Genomic DNA, 22,201 nt, shown 5'->3' on the forward strand with positions numbered 1-22,201 from the left:
GTTCCGTGCCCACGAGTGGTTCCGTGCCCGAAAGCCCCCAAAGCGGACAATACCTCGTGAGGGACGCGGTCTCTTTTCTCTGCTAGCTCGGTTGGGACTAGGGCTGTTGCCGGGGTGAAAATCCCGCAACAGTAATCTATTATAGTAATAACTCATACATTAGTTTTGTATTTTATATTTTCAGTCATTTTGTATAGAAATTAATATATAATATGATAACCAATGCTGTAATTATAGCATAGTTTATTATAGAAATATGACCAATGCATTAGAAATATCTTAATGTCCGGTACCATATGTATTTAACAATGAATGATGTTATTATGCTAAATTAATTATTGTTAGTGATCAAACGTTATAGGTTTAAAATGTAAAAATAGTTGTTATGATAATATTTTATTTTACTATTATTAGAAATCGGCCCGATCAAGACATCAAGTTGGCTGAGCTACTAGAGTGTTCAAATGATCAACTATTCAAACCATAAAGATTTACTGAAATCATGATATATCTTTGAAATAGTGATATAGTGGCCTGTATGCTTGGGTGGCGATGGCTCCAGCGCGGATCACTCTCGAGGTAGTGCTGAGAGAAGAAGATTATGCTCGGACCTTTACTCTGACATCGGATCTAATCTAAAAGAGTAAAAACAAAGAATACGTCTTGCTGTGGAGTATCCGACAAGGGACTCCAATACGAAAGTCGGATAGACTCTCAAAAAATAATGGATGTGTTGTGAGAACAGCAAAGTGGCATCATAAGAATGTAAGGAGGAGCAAGAATACTTACTTAGAGGGTTTTTCGGAAAAAGTTTATATAGACGAGGGTCGGTGCCTGTCGCCAAAAAGTTCAGAACTACAAATTGGTCATTTTTAATAATCAATTGCACATCCTGAAGATCATGTGTAGGCATCTCACCCGGCCATCACACTCCGTATATCTCACTTGTTCGTCACGTGATTATAAAAACCATTTGTGATCGTGCCTAAGATATTGCTAGCTAGGAAGGGAGTTTAAAATTTAAAAGTCTCTCCGCACGTCTCTGGGGTTGGCCATATAGTGGGCATTGATGGGTTGGTTGGAGGCTTCGTGACAAGCTCTAATTGGTCGATCTACCACCAATTTGGTTGGTTCAAAGATGTATCAATAATAATATTACACCATCATATTATTGATTCTTATATTATTATATTTTAGACATTACAATGCAAACTATAAGATTATAATATTTTTTATATAATACTAAAAGAATAATAAGATTCACATTAGCAATATTATACATAACATATTTTATTAAAATTATAATATTGATTATTAGTTTATAAATTTATATTATATAATTTATAATATAGAATTTAGAAAATCAAGAATATAATCTAAAATATGTGTTAAAAATTGGCCCAAAGGATAGATACGAGATTATTACATGGTACATATGGAATAGCAAAAGTCCAAGGAATAAGTATTAAATGGTTTGATTGAGAATTATCTATCTCATATCTTGACCAACTTGTGAAAAGGGTTCAGCTGATAGGAAATCTCGTTCTAGATCTTTTGCTTTATGGAGTTGCGGCTGGGAAGGCGTAGCCGATTCACACGTTTAAGATAAGATATGAAATTAAATAACGGTCATCATAACGTCGCAGGATTTGGTGGTCCCCCGTTCCTGCCTCATGGCGGTTGTTATCTAACTGCCGTCCACCGTTACTTTAGATTTTCGCTGATCATCAATCCAAAAAAATAATTTAAAATTTAAAATCTTCATACTAATTAAATAAATAATATTTTATCATACCAATACTGCTATAATTTCTGTCGGATTTCAAAAATCTAGTTAGATTCTGGATTTAGACGGAAAAAGGTAGCGACCATTGTTCTACATGTGTTTTAGGAGGATGGGCTTCACAATTTACATGAAAACAACGGCATTAAATTGTTAAAATTAATTAAATTTAATATTCTTCTAAATATATTTTGAACTCATTTAATTATATTGTAAATTTCTTTTGTTAACATGGCATTCATACAAACTCCTGTAAATTGCACCGCATCTGTCTCTTGATTAAACATTTGCACATAAAATTTACCATGTGGCTACATTATCTCCTCCATTAGATTATATATATATATATATGTTCATAGTATTTAAGACGGTATTAGTGTGATTATTGTGATTGAAACGTTGAAGGAAACTACTGAAAGTATATAATATAATTAAGCTAAGTATTTAAGATATATGAAGTATAATATAATATATATAAGATAGGATAAAACAAAAGCGGGAATATAAATGAGGGGAGAGTGAGGAGTTGGTGGAAGGAGTGGTGACGGGGGCGTGGGAGGAGCATGGAATGGGAAAAGAGGAAAGGAACTTCAAAGGCGGATCCCTTGACATGGACGGAGGCTGGCGGTGGATCCCCGGAATCTTTTCCATCTCGGGCGGCGGCGGCGGTGGAGGGCGAGGCCGGAGGGCCTGCCTGGCGCTGGCCCTGATCTGCTGCTCCCCGGTCCTCCTCCCCCTGATCTGCCTCTCCCTACCCGTCCTCTGCATCGCCGCTTTGTGCCTCCGGCTCCGGCGGTGGAGGAGGCCGGCCGAGCTACGGGAGGACGTCGCCGCGTGGTTCCTGGGACGGTGCGAGGAGGGAGAGGAGGAGGCGGCGGCGACGATCGAGGGGCGGCTGATGCAGCGGTACCTGGAGGACCAACTGGGGCTCGTCGGGGCCGTGTGGGACTGCGACGACGGCGGCGACGGAGAGAGCTGCTAGAAAGATCGCCGGCCCAGAAATCACGCGAAGCGAGTGTAAAAATTCTGTCTATTCTTTTTTTTTTCCTTAGTTTGAATTTAGGGTTTTTAATTTATAACGAAATTTTGATCTTTTGGACCCGGATTTCTCTGCTCTTCCTCTCTCTCTCTTTCTCTCTTCGTGGATTGGATTTTTTTGATAATAATTAATAAATAAATTGGGAAGGAAGAAGGGGGAAGGAAGGAGAAAAGCGTCGGATTCGGACAAGAATTGTATAAGGGGAAGGCGAGTACGACAGGAATTAGTCGCTGAATTCTTATTCCCACGGGGGCGATTCGATCGAATAATACGGGATTCGTCTGGGCTGGAGGCTCTGTTATGGCTCCCCTTCCAGACCGTGAGAAAGGCGATTTTTTTTTCTTTAATCTCTACTGTCTCAAGATTCGCGCAGTAATATAGTTTCAATATTTTCCGAATTATTAAAAAATTTTAGTTATCATCAGTTTTTCTCTTGATCGACTAGTTCTTCAAATTATTCTTCACAAATGAATTAATCTTGAATTATTCACTTTAAACAATTTTATATATTATATATATGAATGATTCCATATGTCAGCATTTGTGCTCTCTCTCATTATTTTTAACTTTCTTGTTTTTGGACAAATAAATTAAAAAATTACAAAGCTCGTATTTTTAAATTTTATTACTTTTATAATTTTTTGTTATCTTAATTTTTTTGAATTCTGCATGAGTTTTTTTCAGATTTTCTTTTTCAAAATTTGTATCATGAGAATCTAGCAGAATTATTCCCGAAGATCACACTCGATTAAGTTGAGTAATGAACAGTGAGTAGAGTGAGGAGGTTTCGTATTTTGTTTTAAGCAGATGGACCGAGTTATTTGCAAAGATAGGTTTTGGTTTTGCAATTGCTTCGTTAAATATATATATATATATATATATATATATATATATATATATATATATATATATATATATATATATATATATATATATATATATATATTTATTTATTTATTTATAAAATGGACGACGCATCATACATATTTAGTATAAATGTATCTAATAAAATTAGAAAATAAAATATCTAAAAATGGAGATGGGATGACCTAACCTTAGAGAAGCGAAATTTTATAGATTGTGGTGTTTGTAGAAATGTGTATATTTATTATTATTAGTATAAATGGCAGCTATTTAGTTAATATGAATAGATGGAATCTCTAATATTTATTTTAAAAAAAAAAAAAAGAAACAAGGGGGGGAAAAGCACCAGCTTCACAAAACGGAGTTATTTGTGTTTTTGTATTGGCGTCACAAGGCGAGGTTCGATTTAGCAATGCCTAGAAGCGTTACAAAGATGACGGGAGAAGCATCTTCAGAGAGAGGCAAATGATTGCAATTTTCCCCAATCGGTTGTTTGCTGGTGAGAAGCAACCTTTTGATAATAAAAAGAATTGCATTCGTGTCAAAGTACATTAGAAGGCACTATAAAATGATTCGCATGGAGTGACGGCAAATAACCTGCTGCTTCCAACTCTTTGAATATTGGTAGGGGTGGGCATGCTTAACCCTTGTTTAATCAGTTGAACTTGATTGATTCGATCCATTATAGATGAGTTTAGCTTACTTCTTTAATAAAATGATCGGAATTGGATTTCAATTTTGGATCCGCTTAATAAAAAGGATCGAACTTTGGGTTGATGAATTTTTGATATATTCTATATCTAATCCGATAAATTTTTAATATATTCTATATCCTACCCAATTTGTATCTCAGCCGATCTGACCCGGTTGCTACCCCTAATTTATACCGGCCACATCCCAGAACTGTATTTTGATGGAAATTCTAATATCATGAACTAGTCTCAGCTGTTAGAACCAAGTCAATGGTGGTATAAATGATTCAGATATGCAATTTGACAAAATTTATTCGGCGAGGGCAAAATGGCACATGATTTTCTGCCAGGAGAAACAAGGTCCACGAATAATGTCCTATTATTTCCAGTTTAGCAGTTAAAGGCAAGACATCTCATATCTCATCCCGGAGAGGAGGAAGACTCAGGTCTAATCAATTTGCTATGCGGAACGCATTGAATGACAGATAAAATAAACTCTAAAGGTGTAAACAAGAAATCTGAAATTCTAAGCTCAAGCCTCAACAATATGTCAGGAAGGATGCTAAATCTCATGTTTTAAGCCACAAGAACATGTCGAACCGCAATAGCGAAGCCAGGTTTAATAAGATCATTTGTGGAAGAAAATTTCACATAACAGCAATGTAAAATACTTGCCAGGTACTTGGTTGTCATCACTTTTATGGACCACAGTTAGCAGATCAAGCAGCAAAAATCATACAGGTTTCACACTACTGCAAGAAAAGCTTGCTATGGGTCCACAAGAATAAATTAAGCAATATGAAAATGGAGTAGACAATTGATTCTTCATAACAAATCATATAGGAGCTGATAAGATAAAGTGCTAACCCTATGCAGAAGGGTTAATATTTCAAAAAATCTTATAGTAAGCTGTTTTTGTTCCATATACAATGAATACATGTATCAATTTACATAAGGCATTAGGAATTGGTATATAATCTGCAAAATTATGATCTCTCTCCCGGACCTAACAAGAATTGAATGAATTTCCAATATAATTGAATGATTGTTAATGCGCGTTTACTTACATGTATGAACATATAATTCACCAATGACTTATAGTGTATGCCATCTACAAACTCATGCTTCTGATTGTGGGCACATGCAGTCAGGCATGGGGAAAGTGTACAGAGTTGCATTGGATTTCCTCAATGCAACGCCCTTCAAGTCACTGTAATGAAGCATTTCCTGCATGTTACGCTCGAACCTATCCCATCTGAAGTCAAGATCATGATTAGATTATAAGATTACTTGATCTCGCATTGTAGTGGATTCAAATAGAACACAACTTAGATGAAAATACAAATGTGAAGCTGGTAACTACCATGAATGAAGGTTTAAGAAATCATACAAAGAACATGCACAGAGGTAGGGGGGAAAAGATTTTGCACTATAAGCTTGGGGACCTTGAACACAAAATTGCTCAAATAAGATCCACAATGTCAAACTGTGATGCTGCTCAATAACTAGCAAAGAACTGTCCTTAGTTCTCATGTAATATCCTTTCTTAATTACATTCTACAAAATCACAGAAAATTTTAAAGGATTCAAGCATTTCAAATTCCCAGAGATCCTAGCGTTCAACCCATAGGAAAAGGACATGCAGAGTTGATATGCAGCTTTGAAGTCAGTATGCCAATGTTTTATAGCCCACTTGGATATTGGATGTGTCCGATCCAGTCTAAAAGCAATCCAGCAAGCTAAATCTTCTTCATTGAACCGGTACTACCACCCAAGTTCACTAGCTGAATCTTCTTCGTTGAACTGGTACTACCACCCAAGTTCACCCTCCTTCCTGAAATCCACCCGTTTATTACATCACTTAAAACCCTCACACCTATAGGCTCAATACTTGGGTCCACCTCAAAAACAGAGCCTTGTGAAATTATGTGATTAAATTAAAAACCATGATCTTACAGAACGATATAAGACAAACTTCTGCAATATGGATCAAAAGGATGCTCAAGAAAGGGAGCATAAGCACACGAGAGTAGCATGGGAAAAGATGTCAAGCATTATAGGTTACAATAGATTAATGCTTATTTGTAGCACTATTACAAATAACGGAGTCGCATGGTATAACCTAGCCATGTGATATGTGGGTAAAAGAGAACTTTGCAAAGGTAAATAGAGTCGTGAAAAAGGGCAGCCCAGTTCACGAGGTTCCCACTATTGTGGGGTCTGGGGAGAGTCAAATGGTATACACAGACAAGCTAACAAGCGTCGCACCAGCGTTGCCAGCCAGGCGGTTGCACGAATCGCCTCATCGCATCGCCTCAAGAAGGTAAAGCGCCACATTATGCTGTTCGAAAATTTTCTGCCAAACTTTGAAGTTCGCATCTAGAAGCTTCTCAGTCTGACTAGACGACTTTACTCAAATCGACTCACTATTGGAAGATTCGGCTACTTCCTTCATCCGAGATAAGAAAATTGGCTCAGACTCGAAAGTAGAAGGCAAGTGATACAGCCCAAATTTGATGTCCAGCTGGCGTTACCACTCGGATCTACTGCCCAATGACAAGGCAACACATGCCAAGTACATTTAAAACTTGGGCAAATTAGGCGGAGCAGTTACAGCTCTGCACAGTTAAGGGGTGCAAATAAGGGTAGACGGTTATAGCTCTTCCACTGATCTTGGAGCCACAGCATAAGAAAACTACGCCCTCATCTCTATATAAACAGGACCAAGGGACCTAGGTATGCATCTTATCTCACCTAATCTCATAACCCATCTCTCAGCTTGTATTTTTCACTATTCATATCTTCTTTCCTCTACTTTATTCCACCAAAGCTCTATCCAGTGCCGGCTCGAGCCTTAGGCAACCGAGGCGGTCGCCTAAGGCCCCCGGCCCAGGGAAGGCCCCCACCGCCCAGTTGTTTTTTTTTTTTTTTATTCCAGCTCAAGGCTATCGCCTATCTGGGAGACTGGGAGGGGACTGGCTATGGCGCTATGCCTATGGGCTATCACTAGCGGAGTGGGCAGCGGGTTTGGGCGGCGGCGACGCGACGTAAAACGGTGAAAGGCTGAGGCCGACTGCGGCGACTGGCGACGGGCGACGGCGTGGTCGGTGGTCGAGCGGTCGAGTCGTCGACACTCGACAAGCAACGGGCAAGTGGGCAACGGCTTCTTCCTCCCCGGCTCCCCCCTTCTCTCCGACAGTCCGACTCTCCAGTCTCCCCTTCTCTGCCTTTTTAATGCCGGAACCTTCTCCGGTTCTCGGCACTCGGTCTCGGCACTCGGCAGGGCAGATCGGCTATTCGGCTTGCAAAACCCTCTCTAGCTCTCCTCGCCGACGTCCGGTCCACTGTGCGTCCGTGCAGAGTCCCGTGACTTCCGTCCTCTCCTCGGCGTCCAGCGTCCTCGCCGGCTCGCCGACTCCGTCTCCGAGTCGCCGTCCTCGGCTCCTCCGACATCCGACTCCGCGGCGAGCGACCGAGGGCCGAGGCGGTGAGGCCTCAGTCCCATCCTCTTCTCGCCGACGTCGCCGACTCGCCGTCCTCGGCCTCCCGTGAGGCTGTGACCGGCGCCGGCGGTGGCCCCGTCCTCTCGTCAGACCTCAGCTCCTCCGCCGCTCCGGCCGGCGGCCTCCTCGGGCCTCGGGGTTCCCGGTTCCCAAATCCCAAGTCCCGACGGCCGACGGACCCGACAGGCGACACCCGACCTCCTCCCAGCCCCAGGCTCCCAGTCCCACGGTCCCACCGGGCCACCTCCCGAGGTTCGGCTGTTCCCAAATCCCGGTTCCCACTGTGGCATTGTCTACAGTCCAGTGATCCCGATTCCCCAATCCCACTGAGGTGAGATTTTATTAATTATTTTTTGGTTTAATTAAATTATATTTAGTTAAGTAATTAATTTAAAATTTGTTATTTTTTGGTTCAATTGTAGATTGGTTGTGAGTCTACTGACTTCACTACTTCAGCGGTTCGGCACTATTCGGCCTCTTCTCGCTGTCGAGTTCGGAACTATTCCACCTCTTCTCGACACAATTAAGTTCGGCACTACTTGTCGGGACCCGAGTTTGTTTTTCTTGACACAATTAAATTTTATCATTTTTAACTTATTTATATTTTGATTTGTTTGTGGTGGTTTTTTAATTGCTTAGTTTGATAATATTATTTATAGATTAAAATGTCTAATAGAAAATATGACTGTGGGTATGAAAAACTCAAAAAAAAAAGAAAAATCGATAAACTCATTCAATCTCAAAAAGGAGCTCTAGATAGATTTGTTGTTACAAACAAACATAACACTACATCAAATTCAACTCAAGAATTAGCAATAGAACAGGCACCCGAAATAGAGCTAAAAAATGAGATTGCCAGTGAAACAATATCTAGTGAAGAACACAATGAAGAATCAGATGGAGATAGGATAAACAAGGAAAAAGATTGTGAAACTAGTTCTATTCCTACAAATTTATATGATCCTGGTCAATGGAAAATAATTGATACAAAATTTAGAGATCTAATAGTGGAAAGAGGTCCAATTAGGGATTATGATTTTCATTTTCCTAAGGATGAAAACAATAGACACTTTTCTACGATATATTATATTCGTAAGTTACCTAATGGTGAAAAACATGATAGAAAATGGTTAGTGTATTCGAAAGATTTGGATAGAGTATATTGTTTTTGCTGTAAATTATTTGATTCAAAGTCTAGCACGAGTCAATTAGTCAATGAAGGAAGTAGGGATTGGAAAAATCTAGGTATCAAGCTTAAAAGTCATGAAACAACTAATGAACATATCATTAGCATGAATAGGTGGATTGAGTTAGAAGTGAGATTGCTAAAAAATAATACAATTGATAAAAATCTCCAAGAACAAATAAACCAAGAGAAGGATCATTGGAAAAAAGTTCTATTTAGAATTATTGCTGTCGTAAAAAATCTTGCAAAAAATAATTTAGCATTTCGAGGAAAGAATGAAAAGATCTATCAAAGCAATAACGGAAATTTTCTAAGTTTTATTGAAACGATTGCAGAATTTGATCCAATAATGCAAGAACATATTCGACGCATTCAACATGGTGAAATTTACAATCATTATTTAGGTCATAATATTCAAAATGAATTGATTCAAATGTTAGCATCTGAAATTAAAGCTATAATACTTAAAAAGATTAAAGAAGCAAAATATTTTTCTGTAATACTTGATTGCACTCCTGATGCAAGCCATCAGGAACAAATGACCCTAGTTTTAAGATGTGTAGATACTTCAACAAGTTCAGTAAAAGTAGAAGAATATTTTTTAGAATTTTTAGAAATAGATGATACCTCTGGAAAGGGCCTTTTTAATGAACTTATAAATATAATAGAAAAACATAAACTTGAGGTTAATGATATAAGAGGACAAGGGTATGATAATGGATCTAATATGAAAGGAAAACATCAAGGTGTACAAAGAAGATTATTAGATATAAATCCTAGAGCATTTTACACACCATGTGGATGTCATAACTTGAATTTAGTATTATGTGATACTGCTAACTCGTGTCCTAAAGCTATATCTTTTTTTGGAGTGATACAACGAATTTATACCTTATTTTCTTCTTCTACAAAACGATGGAAAATTTTACAAGATAATATATCCACATTAACTCTTAAACCCTTATCACAAACACGTTGGGAAAGTCGTATTGAAAGTGTCAAAGCAATTAAAAACCAAGCTCCTAAAATAAGAGATGCTTTAGTTCAATTAGCGGAAACTAGTGAAGATCCTAAAATAAAGAGTGAAGCCACATGTTTAGCTACATATGAGATTGAAAATTTTGAATTTTTATTGGGCATGAATATTTGGTATGATATATTGTTTGCTGTTAACTCAGTTAGTAAGATTTTACAATCTGAAGACATGCATATTGATGTTGCTATAGATCAATTAAAAGGTCTTCTTTCTTATTTGAAAAGTTATAGGGAAAATGGATTCATGAATGCTTTGAATTCATCTAAAGAAATTGCAAATGAAATGGAAATAGAACCTATATTTCGTGAAAAACGTGTGATCCGTAGAAAAAAATATTTTGATGAAAATAATGATGATGAGATAACAAGATCAGCTGAAGAATCTTTTAGAATTGATTACTTTTTATATATAGTAGATCAAGCTATTTTTTCAATTCAAAATAGGTTTGAACAATTTACCGTATATGAAAATGTTTTTGGTTTTTTGTTTAATTTTAGAAAGTTAAAATCTTTGAATGAAGATGATTTGAAAAAGTGTTGTCTTAATCTTGAAAACTTTTTAAAGCATGGTGAATATTCTGATATTGATGGTATTGATCTGTTTTCAGAGTTAAAAATTTTAAAAGAATTTTTACAAACAGAAACTAGTACCCCTATTGATATTTTAAGTTTTATAAAAAAAACAGATTCTTTTCCAAATGCATGCATTGCATATAGGATATTATTAACAATACCTGTAACAGTTGCTTCTGCTGAAAGAAGTTTTTCAAAATTAAAGTTGATAAAATCTTATTTGCGATCAACTATGTCACAAGAAAGATTAAATGGATTAGCTATATTATCGATTGAAAATAGTATTTTAATGGATCTTGAGTATAAAAGTTTAATTAGTAATTTTGCTTCTCAAAAAGCTAGGCGAATTATTTTTAAATAAAAATTTTAAAATATTTTTATACTTATTAAAAAAATTATTATTTAAATAATAATAAAAAAGGCCCCTTCTAATGAGTTCGCCTAAGGCCCCCAAATGTATTGGGCCGCCCCTGGCTCTATCTAACTTAGTCATTAGAGAGTCCCCCACCAAATCAGCTCCGACAACCTCTGTTCATCTCTTTGTTTGGAGGTCGGACTCCCACTCCAGGCAGACCAACCATCATCCTTCAACTCGTCAACTTCGTCAGGTCGGGTTTTGGCGGCAACATAGTTGACCACATCAACATTCAAACTAAATGATAATACAATATTGATTACAAGTACTTTCTTAGTTTGACTTCTCATTACGTTATTATAAGGCTTATGATTAACATTACCATAATGGGTATTATCATTTATGTATCGTAAATTGCAATCCTAGCAAAGAGTAAGGCTAGGCACAACAATCATAATTCTTACTGTTTGGTGTCTCTCAAAGCAGCATTTTTCTCCTAATATTTCTAGGAATTTAAGGAAAAAATAGGTAGAAATGAATATATATTTAAAATAGGCCAGAAAATTGTTCGCGAGAAATGACCTTATGTTAGGGTTGTCAAATGATAACACTAATCTCCTTTTGTCAGGCTTTATTGTCTTTGAATGTCCTTCATAAAGATAACGCCTGTGCCCCATCATAAAGTGGGGAAAGTTACCCCCTTGAGTTGTCACGAATACTTCGCTGTGAGCACACACGGTGTAATCCAATGCTGCCAAACGAGATGAATGACCCTACAAAAACATCTAAATATCAGATAATAAACCAACCCATCAATCATAAAACAAGCTATAAGAATACCATCATGATTGCTTTCTATGAAAAGTGGGTGCCACGACAAGAAATTTTTTTGTGAAATCAAGAAATGCATACCTCAAAGGAGGGGGAGTGGAGGACAAAAATATAACATCCCTCACTTAATGATAATGGTAACAAGATATACTAAAAAAGATTGTAATTCATTTTTTCCTAGAGAAATAACTAGACTGTAATTTATATAGAATAAAATTTAAAATTACAGCACCGTATAGTTTGCAGTTCAAATTTTCTCTAGGAGTTGGTTGTGACAATCAAGCATTACAAATATTATTACCTTAAATGGTGCAAGTTCTTCAGCGGAGGCTAGAGTATCCTTTGTCTCTAAACGTGGGAATAACTGACGGAGAGGATCCATATATTTTTTTGCATTATAAATTTTACCAGAAGCAACATAAACTGATGTGGTATTGTCAAATCCCATGCCTCGAAGCATCATCCCAACCTACAAAATCAATAACTTGATTCAAGAAGTGAAAAAATAAATTCATATCATAAGAAAAATTGTGGAATCTCATGGCTATTGAATAATCAAAATGAATTTGAGAAGTTCACAACCATGCATACTGCAGTTTATGATGCACACTGAATTAATAGGATTTTAGCTGCTAACATAGAGTAAAAGAAGAAATAATTAACTATGAAAAAAACATATTCAGAAATAGATAAAACACAATCCATGGTTCAAGCACCATAGTTGAAACAATAGACCTTGGACAATAACTCAAACAGGGAAAGGCTATCAAAGTAAAACATAAGTGATATTGGCAATGAGGATCCGGCATCCCTCTTTTTTCAAAACAGATCTGACCTAGTGCCTACATTGCCACTTGCCTCCTTCATTTAACTCGAAATTGTGATATATGGCCAAGTAGAGATTGACTATGTGTCCACATAGATTTCTAAGGATTGTTTAGATATGATAACTAGAGTATACTTCTATAGCCCTAAACTGCCTATGAGCTGCAAACCACTTCTTTCATTTGATTTTTCATTTGTCGCTGAAACAGGAATTTTGTTGTATTGTAAACTCCATATTCTCAAATTCTCGGAACAGTGTATCAGAATTTTATAACTAGAAGACTCTTCAGTACCAAAAGAGTAAATGATGCCTCTGTAAGGATGATAAGGAAGACAGCTGGATATCAACTGATAGACACCTTAATCAGATGTTAGAAATGCATTACAGAAGATAACTCAGATTCATATTCAAGCAACATCATGTCATTAAGAGTCCTCGTTTACACATAAACAACAATAATTGTACTTCAAATCTGACTGACAATATGTCGTATTACAAATAAGATAACAAATCATATTTAAGTTATCTAGGTTAATAATCACATATGAAAAACTTAAAATATCAAAATCACAGCTTTAATTCATTTAAAAAAAAAATCAACAAAACAAGTTGGAATCAAGTGGCGAACCTCTAATGGGGTTAAAGGGCATCTTCCATCCATTCGATTAGCCTCTGGGTTTATCTTTCGACCATGTCTCCTAAACTTCCCCCTCCAACTCCTTTCACGAGCAATATCCATTTCACGTTTCTCTTCCTTGCCACCATCATAAGTACAGCATGAAAAGGCTACCATATCCTAAAATACAAACAGATTTGTGAGTTTATTATGAAAGTATATGAGATTTTTAAGTCATTAATCAAAGACTGAAGTAATACCTCTTCAAACCGAAGATGCACTGAAACATACTTCCCACCACTCATGGAGCTATTTTTCACCATCCGATCAACCATATTTTCAGCAAGAAGTCTTATAGGTTGAGAAAACCGTAATGCTTCATAATTGGTCAAACATCTCAGCCCTTGGATATTGGATGAAACTGAGTGAGCCAACCTATTCGAGAATGGTGCTATACGTACAGCCCTGCACCAATGAATTCAAGAACTGAATCAAAATGCATGAAATGAAGATTTACTTTAAAACATCTAAAAACCGAAAGAAGCGGCGAACAGCCTTCAAAACAAACAGTTTGTATTCAGAAAGGGACTGACAAATGAAACATAATAACTGTTTACATCCAATGATAGTTATTATAAAATAAGTACCCAATACTTGTTAAAAACTCAAAGGTATACCGGTACAAATTCTTCTACATAATAAATTAGTTGTACAACTAAACCAAGATTAGATTCAGGGAAATGCTCGAGATACATACATAACATTAGATCTTATGTGGTTATTTATCCACCTAGAAGAAATTATCACTTTGAGACGATTACAAGTCCACAATATTGCAGTTTTTTATCAAATACAAGTTGAATGAAAGTGATGCCACAAGGAGCTGTTAGGGTGTATCTCTTTTCATTTACATCATTCTCTTAGTGATTCAACATCCGTCTTGGAGCATTTTGGCCTTCAAGAGGTAGTGACATCATAGGAGCTGATGAACATCAATCCATACCCTGCCACCTGGGCACAGATGTTTTTGGTTATGGTTGTGATGGAGGGGTTTCTAGAAGATGACCCAAGGCACCAATTGACACATGAAAGCAAGAACTACAGAATCCATCAGTTTCAATATATGATCACCATAAAATGTCTCTCACGATCCCTGTTCACATTGAGCCAAATTAGACCAATTTATACTTAATATTAATCCGTTTTTTCCATTTTTCCTTTAATTAGATTCCCCTTCCAAACTCCTATTCCAGTTTTCAAGCCAACTGGCCATCAGATGCAATATAGGACAAAGCTTTAAGTAAAGCAACACAATGAAAGTACCAAAAATTATTCAAAAAATTACCAACAGGCAACAGGAATAAGATGCGATGCAAGATGCAAAACGAAACAGGAGAACCTCTCACATTTGGTTAATACATAAAAGCATATTTGTTTATGCACACATAAATATTAATACAGGAATAACAAAAGCATCTTGTTTTATTTATGAAAAAAAAAGAATGCCGCTGGAACTTTTTTATTTTCAGTGAAATGTATCTCTTAAATCAAGAAGAAAAGCTCATTCAACAAGAATTATAGTTTTTTACATGGCAAGTAATTTTTTGTTTTGTTAGAAGTTTTTTTACTCAATACCATTCATTAAGGTACACTAAACCAACCCAAATAGGCACAGTATTCAAGTCAGTTCAGGGATTCAGCTCGATAAAAGGCTCGAACCACCAAGAACCTCTCTGAACCATGAGAACCTAGGCTTTTTTTATTTCCCTTTTCCATCCTTCTTTCCCTTTTTCCTTCTTTCCTCCCTTCCTTCCTTTCTCTCCTCCCTTCCTTTCTTTCATTCTTTTCCTTCTTCTTTCTTTCCTTTCTTTATTTTTCTTCTCCCTTCCTTTCTTTCCATTTTCATCTTATTCCATTCCTTCCTTTCTTTCCTTTTCTTCTTTTTCCTTCCTTTATTTCGTTCCTTTCCTTATTTCTTTAATTTCTTTCTGTCCTTTTCTTCTTCTTCCCATTCTTTCTTTTCTTTTCTTCTTCTTTCCTTCCTTTCTTTATTCCATCTTTCCTTCCTTTCCATCCTTTTTCTTCTTCTTCCCACATGGATGGGTACTTTATACATGAAATAAAATGCCCTAATATTATTCAAGAAAGGTTACATTATCAAACATTAGTTATACATGGTATCACTACATGTTACACTCTTTCAAAAAGTATTTGCAATAGCAGAAACAACTTCCAGCATGACACCTTCATGTAACTCTTAATGCCAAATTTACAATCAACTATCCCCCATTTACTCTTAAATCTAGAGATATCTATCCCTACTTGCCTCTCTGACAACATCTATAAGGTCTTAATAATATTTAGGCACAAATGGATATATGTAATTTATTGTCTTATATGGAGAATTCACTCTCAAGGAGGAGTCTATTATTGAATAGTCTTGAGAGAGAATAGACAGGAAAATCAATCTTAATAACAATTTAATATAACTTATGTCATAATGTTAGACACAAATTTCAAGATCAACAAGGAAAAATATTGTGCTGGAACCTCAAATCCTAAAGAAAAAAAGCTCCACGCACTGGTATGGTATGCTCCAAGCACACTTTTAAAAATCCATGAACCTTAAAAAATCTTAAAAATAAAAAAATGTTGTATCGTTGCCAAACCGATGTGTATTTGCATATCAAGTGTCCTTATGGTATGATATGGTATCACACCATACTGGTATGGCATGCAATATTGAAACTTGTCCTTCAAACAATATATATTCTATTTCAAATGATATCTAGTATTCAATATTTTTTATAACTTGAGGAAGCATGGTTTATACTGAAAAATATCCAAACAACTTGACTTGATGAATAAGCAGAGTGTGATGGAACCATGGGGCGAGCCTTGTTGCAACACTAAAGTTGCAACACTGGGACCTACGTGTCACAGGTTTGAAATACAAACAACCTTTCCACATATAGGGATAAGGTTGCATACATCTGACCCTCCCCAGACCCTGCAATAGTGGAAGCCTCGTACACTGGGGCACCTTTTAGAATGGGATGGTATCACATTCAAAAGAGCAAGTGATTCTTGAACAGGCCGGAACAATCCCCCCCCCCCCCCCAAAAAAAAAAAAAAACTCAGAAGAAGTATTGGATGAAAAAAATAAGGCATCATTATGCCATTTCACAAAACCAATGGCCTTAAGCATTTTTAAGTCTATTCATTAGAGTACTTGTACCAAAAAAACAAGGTAACAGCTTTCAGGTGCAGAGTTTAAACAATTGCCATAAAATAAGGGAAATGTTATCCCATTGCTTCATTAAAGCTGTAAGCCACCCAAAAGAAAAATACTTCAGATTAAAAGGGCTTTAGCTGCATCACCCCCATGCTAGTAGAAGAAGACTTTTTCAGCATTTTACTTGACCACATCACATTCAATTTTTAAATGCAAATCTTCAGATAGATTTAGTTTTTGGGTTGAATTCTAGTTTCTAGTTTGCCCGTCTTGATTGTTTTAATAATATTATTCACTGCCTTTGCATGCATAAAATGTCATATAACATCCAGTGGATTCCAACACTTGGAAGGAAAATGAGACTGCACAATCCATGCAAAATGAAGATCACAGAGATGTCCAATCCTGAGGTAAAACAAAACCAGGCAAAGATCCTAAAAATATGCTAGATGAGCAAACTAGACAGAGATAGAGAGCATACATACCCCAATTCTAGTAATTTGGGAAGGACCTTCTGCAAATAATAGGTTTTTGATGATAAGGCCTTAGTTCTCATGTTCACAATGTTGCTGATATTGTAATCAAAGCGCTTCAGCATATCTTGTGGTAGTTCTTTGACCACTCTTACATGATTCTTGAGTGTCTCAATGAAGTACTCTTCATCAAAGATTTCCCGAAACTTGCTGAAGGTATCCGAACAGAAAAAAGAAATTGTTAGTCTTCCAAATATCTTGCAGCTAAAATAAAGAACTGCATATAAATACAAGTGAAAAATCATTGATAACGATATTTGTTTAACATTAAAAAGCATTAGCAGCTCAATTAAAATACACGCTACAATGAAATTTCAAGATTGAAACTTCAAAATAGAGAGGTATTGATCAAAACTTTTGCACAGATCAAAAAAGCGACCACAGCATCCTGTATTACATTACACCTTATCAAAGCAAATGAAATATGTATAGACATATGTAACAAAGAATGCATCAATGAGCAGGGAAATGCAAGTGGCCAATAACTTCAAAATTTCAAAAGAAAATTAAAGGAATTAGGCAATTAGCAAACCTCCCAATTATCATTGTACAGTACAAAGAATCATGCTGCTCAGGGATGTACTATGTTATAACCAATAGCAATCAACAATTATGGAAGCACTTATAAGAAATTATAAAAGAAAAGGTAAAACATCCTAAAAACTAAGGTGAATAGATATAACAAAACCAGGATATAATGTGTCGATAAGGTAGAAGGGGGAAGGGGTGGTAGAAACAACTCCTAATAGGGAACTTACTAGAAAGAACAAAAAGAAAAGATTGTTGCAGGAACCAGCCATCTTAAATGCAGCAAGAGATGAATCAACTATAAAGAAGATGTGGACTGAATTACATAATAACCTGGAATCACGCCAAACACTGTTCAAATGAAAAATTGGGATCACAAGTGTGGCATTCAGTAAACCTGCCACAGCAACTGCATCACTTATCTGTCCCAAAGAACAAGCTATGTCAGATAATTTGCAGTAAACAAACATGATAAATAAAGCTTTATATCACAGAAAAGAGAGAAAATGTTTAATTGATATCCGAAGGAACTCAACATGCCGAAGGTTAGGACATAGATATGAGTAAGATGTGTGTTTGAGCACATTTGATTGTGTGCATGTAAGAGAGAGAGAGAGAGAGAGAGAGAGAGAAGAAAATTTCAAAGTGAAAGTAGCAAATATTAGAATGATGGGATCTCTCCAACATCCCTCAAGGCCAAGATTTTATTGTCAGCTAGCTGTCTTGATTTTGTTGGAAGCAATGCATGTGTTCCCTATGGTGAGCCAAAATACGATGTTACTGAAATTGAATTACAACAGAAGGGAAATTCTACTGAAACATAACTAAGGACAACTGATGACCTGAGCCAACCAGCAGTTGGCACATCACAGACAAATAATCTCACTGAAATCAACTCTGCAGACTGTGATATGTTGGCTACTGCTTGATCGCAGGCACCTATAGAATTTTGTCACATGTTAACAGACTATGTTTCAGGAGTATTTTTTGTCGCATAATGTTATATATATCACTTGGTATTCCAAAACCTCTTGCAAAAGAATAAATAGTCCAGGTGAAGAGAGACATAGTAATTTGTCTCCGAAAGGGTGTTACTCTTTGGGGGTCTAAAGCTTGTTAAAGAAAACAAATATAATATAGACATATCCTTTCACCTATTAGTACTTTCTAAAAAAATGCCCACTAATTATTAGTAATTTCTAAAAAGAAAGTGGCAACTGATTTTTTTTCATACTGAAGCTTACCGAAAGACGTTGCTGATTTAGCCCACCATTTGCTTCAATTATGAGGAAGCCATTTGAAGGCGGCAATTCTGAGAATGGTAGGCAAACTCAGCATCTCAATGTTAAATTAACTAAGTATGTCATATGTGGAAATAAACGTTGATAGTAAATGCTTATCGATAGAACAAACACCGTTGTTCTTTAAAATTTCTCCAAAGAACAGCATCATGTACTAAATCTCTGGGACAGAATACAAACATAAATTTGAAATTCAAACCTGCATGAGATAACCTCTTGTTGATACATGGCTTCCACCTCTGGCGTTCTTTTTGATGCCAAGCTGTCATCAACTGCACATATTCATATAACAGGTTTTCAATTATATGACTCATCAAAATGACAACAAGGGCACGAAAGGACAAACTAGAAATTCCTTGATGAAATGACAAACGAATGAGGAAAAAAAAGAAAGAAAAAGCTCTCTGAAAGACTATAGCACATATAGACAGATCGTCATAGAGATAACTGGAGTAATTGGTAAACTTAATACAATGGTGTTCAAAATTTGGATGCCTAAAAAAAATAATAAAATTAATTCCATGAAAAACATAACTAAAAGAATACATCGCATATTGTCAGGTAATCATATTAAGGAAAATTTTCAAAGTAATTAGGCAACACCCACAGGCAAGGATTGAAATATTGAATACCATCTAGAAGCCTTGTGTAATCTTTCACCATTGCAAGAGTATAAGTAGGATGATCTCCTTTGTTTTCTATTTATATAAATGTTCAGCATAATTTTGGCGGAGGCCAAAGGAAAACTTAATAATAGACTTAGACCAAAGAGGATCAGACCTGGTGACTTACCCTCAGTAATCATAAGTTGTTGGGAATTTCATCTTGCATAGAGTTTGAGGTGCTTGAGCAGCTTTAGATTTCCTTGGGAATCAGTTGAGGCAGAATTAATGGAAAATGTTGCAAAGACATAAGCTTGCTGGCATTACTACTTATTAGGTATCTCAGTCTTTACCTTGTGTGGGATAGCTCGAGGAATACTGTTCAAGACCTTGTTAACAAAAGATTTAATGAAGATTGTCTGAGTGGAAACATAATCTTTCTATAAAGTTAGTTCACTCCAACAAGCAGTCAAGCTTCTCCCTCTGTATACCTTTCAATTAAACAGGTTGCCAATAAGTCTAAGAGCCAGAGGAAATGTCATCGATCAGAAGAAGTGATCATTAGTTTTCTGTTTTATCAAACCTGGCTTTTTTTTTTGCCTTTTGGACCCTTAGCAACTTACGATTTTTTTCCCTTCTATCCCTTTCCACATTTTTTCTTTTTACAAGAAAAGTGAAAAACAATTTCTATATGAAACCTGAAACAAGAAAGAACACCCAAACAAACAGCAATGCCGCAAAAGCCTATAGAATGGATTGTCGACACGACCGAACAACTAAAACCACTAAACTCTTGGCAAAATCTCACCTTTTTTTATCAACATAGCACAAAATACTACGATATGAATACATTTTTTAAAAAATTCTAACTACTAGATGCATATTTCCAACGGAAAAACAAAAAATAAGAAAAAAAATACAGAATAGAGAAGAACAAACAAAACACCTTGTTATCTACATTGCTAAAAACAAGATCAGAATCATCAAGAAAGCAGAATGAGAAAAAAAATCTTTCCCTCCTACCGCATTAGAGTGGTTGACGTCGGCCTGCATGAAGGGCCACAACCTCTCGAACACCTGGGGGCTCCTGTACGCAGCCCCCGGCGGCGGCCGCCGGCGGAGCACCGGCATCCCGACCCTCACCGGAGTGGAATCAAGATTCCATCTGCCAATGAAGACCAGCATGGCCGACACGTACAGAAGCGGTGCCAGCAACAGGATCCCCCTCCTCCGGAGCAGCGCGGCCAGCACCGCGCGGAGCAAACGTTCCACCCCCGGCGCCTTCGGCCGCGCCAGCCACCCCTTCCTGCCGCCCCGCCGCCCCGTCCTCGGCGACGACGCCGGCGACGGCGGCCTGCTCCCGTTCGTCCTCTTGCCGTTCATCATCACCGTCGCAGCCCCCTAGATCTCGCGAAAGGTCTCTCCTTCGTGATCATTTCAAGGCCAGGGGAGAAAGAGAGGAGGGGAGAGAAGAATTAAAGAAGGAATTAATGGCGGAGGACGCGACTCGAGGCGCGCTCCAGCGGTCGGGTTGAGGGGAGGGCAGAGCTTTTAAGTGTCGAAGCCAGCGGTGAAGAAGTATGTGGATTTAGATTTTAGAAATCTTTATTGCTTCCTTTCTTTCCTTCTTTCTAACGAACGGGAAAAGGAGGCTGGGGGAAGGAGAGGGACGAAGGGAGGCAAAAAAGGAAAGAAAGAAAGACGGAAAGAAAAAGTTCTTGGCATTTGATGGATCATTGTATGGTTATCTAATATAAAGATTTTTTGGTAAGCACTTAAGAATTGAAAGATTAAATTTAAAAAATTAAAACTTAAATTCAAAAATTTTAAAGTTGAAAGATGATTTTCATAAAGAAGTCAAGCTTGTACATATATCTTTTTGGTAAAAAAACATTATATAAATTTGATGTATTGTACCATAAAAAATATTATGAATAAAATTAGAAATTTTCTGAAATTCTCTCTTGGTATCAAAGTTCACATTTGTGTTAGTTTGAATCCCTCTATCCTAATTACTCATTCATTTATCCCAGCTATTGTCCTCCATGTGTATGGTCCAAGATGTACCTGAGGGGATATTAAGCTTGATATACATCGTTAGCCTTTTTTTTATTATTAAAAGATCGAGTAAATTTAGCAATCAAATTCAAGGATTCAAAATATAAACTCTAATTCTCTAAACGGTTGATAAGGAAATCAGGTTATATCAAGATTTGAGAATTCTGATTCTCTCAAGTGATAAATAAAAATATTGAGCTGGGATAAGATTTAAGAATTTAAAATTAAATTCATAAATCCAGTATTTGAATTATAATTCTTTCAAGTGATTGAAGATAAATTTTTGGGCTACAATCATTGTTTGGATTTCCATAAAACCTGTGTTATTGATTCTTTTACCTAAATTACCATGATTTCCATTTTATAAAATCTGTGATGCTGATTCTCATACCAAAAGTTCTTCTCTTGTACAAATATGCATCATAAACTATATGTATATGTGTGTGTATATATATATATATATATCACAAAGTATATTATAAATGAAATTAGAATTTTTTAAAAAACAAATCTCTTAGTAGCAAAGCTCAGGTTTGCTGGTGGCCATGGGTTCAAATCCCCTCCATGCTAATTAATTATTTAATTGTCTTAGTTATTAGTTTGACTTATATCAGTTGTTGTCCCCCCAGCATACATGATCC

At 36.6% G+C, this 22,201-nt stretch overlaps 1 protein-coding gene across 1 annotated transcript; it reads right to left on the reverse strand.

The window, feature by feature from the left end:
* Positions 1 to 5,225: 5,225 nt before the first annotated feature.
* LOC103703219 (O-fucosyltransferase 9-like) lies at positions 5,226 to 21,197 on the reverse strand. The gene is made up of 10 exons (XM_008786003.4): positions 20,526 to 21,197; positions 19,100 to 19,172; positions 18,844 to 18,911; positions 17,933 to 18,021; positions 17,024 to 17,221; positions 13,564 to 13,768; positions 13,316 to 13,483; positions 12,163 to 12,330; positions 11,613 to 11,803; positions 5,226 to 5,633 (listed from the first exon to the last, which is right to left on the reverse strand). Exons 1-10 carry the CDS (start codon positions 20,886 to 20,888, stop codon positions 5,498 to 5,500), a joined length of 1,659 nt encoding a protein of 552 aa, XP_008784225.2. The 5' UTR covers positions 20,889 to 21,197; the 3' UTR covers positions 5,226 to 5,497.
* Positions 21,198 to 22,201: the final 1,004 nt, after the last annotated feature.

Source organism: Phoenix dactylifera, chromosome 10 (assembly GCF_009389715.1).
Source record: "Phoenix dactylifera cultivar Barhee BC4 chromosome 10, palm_55x_up_171113_PBpolish2nd_filt_p, whole genome shotgun sequence".
In the NCBI taxonomy this organism is placed as follows: Eukaryota; Viridiplantae; Streptophyta; class Magnoliopsida; order Arecales; family Arecaceae; genus Phoenix; species Phoenix dactylifera.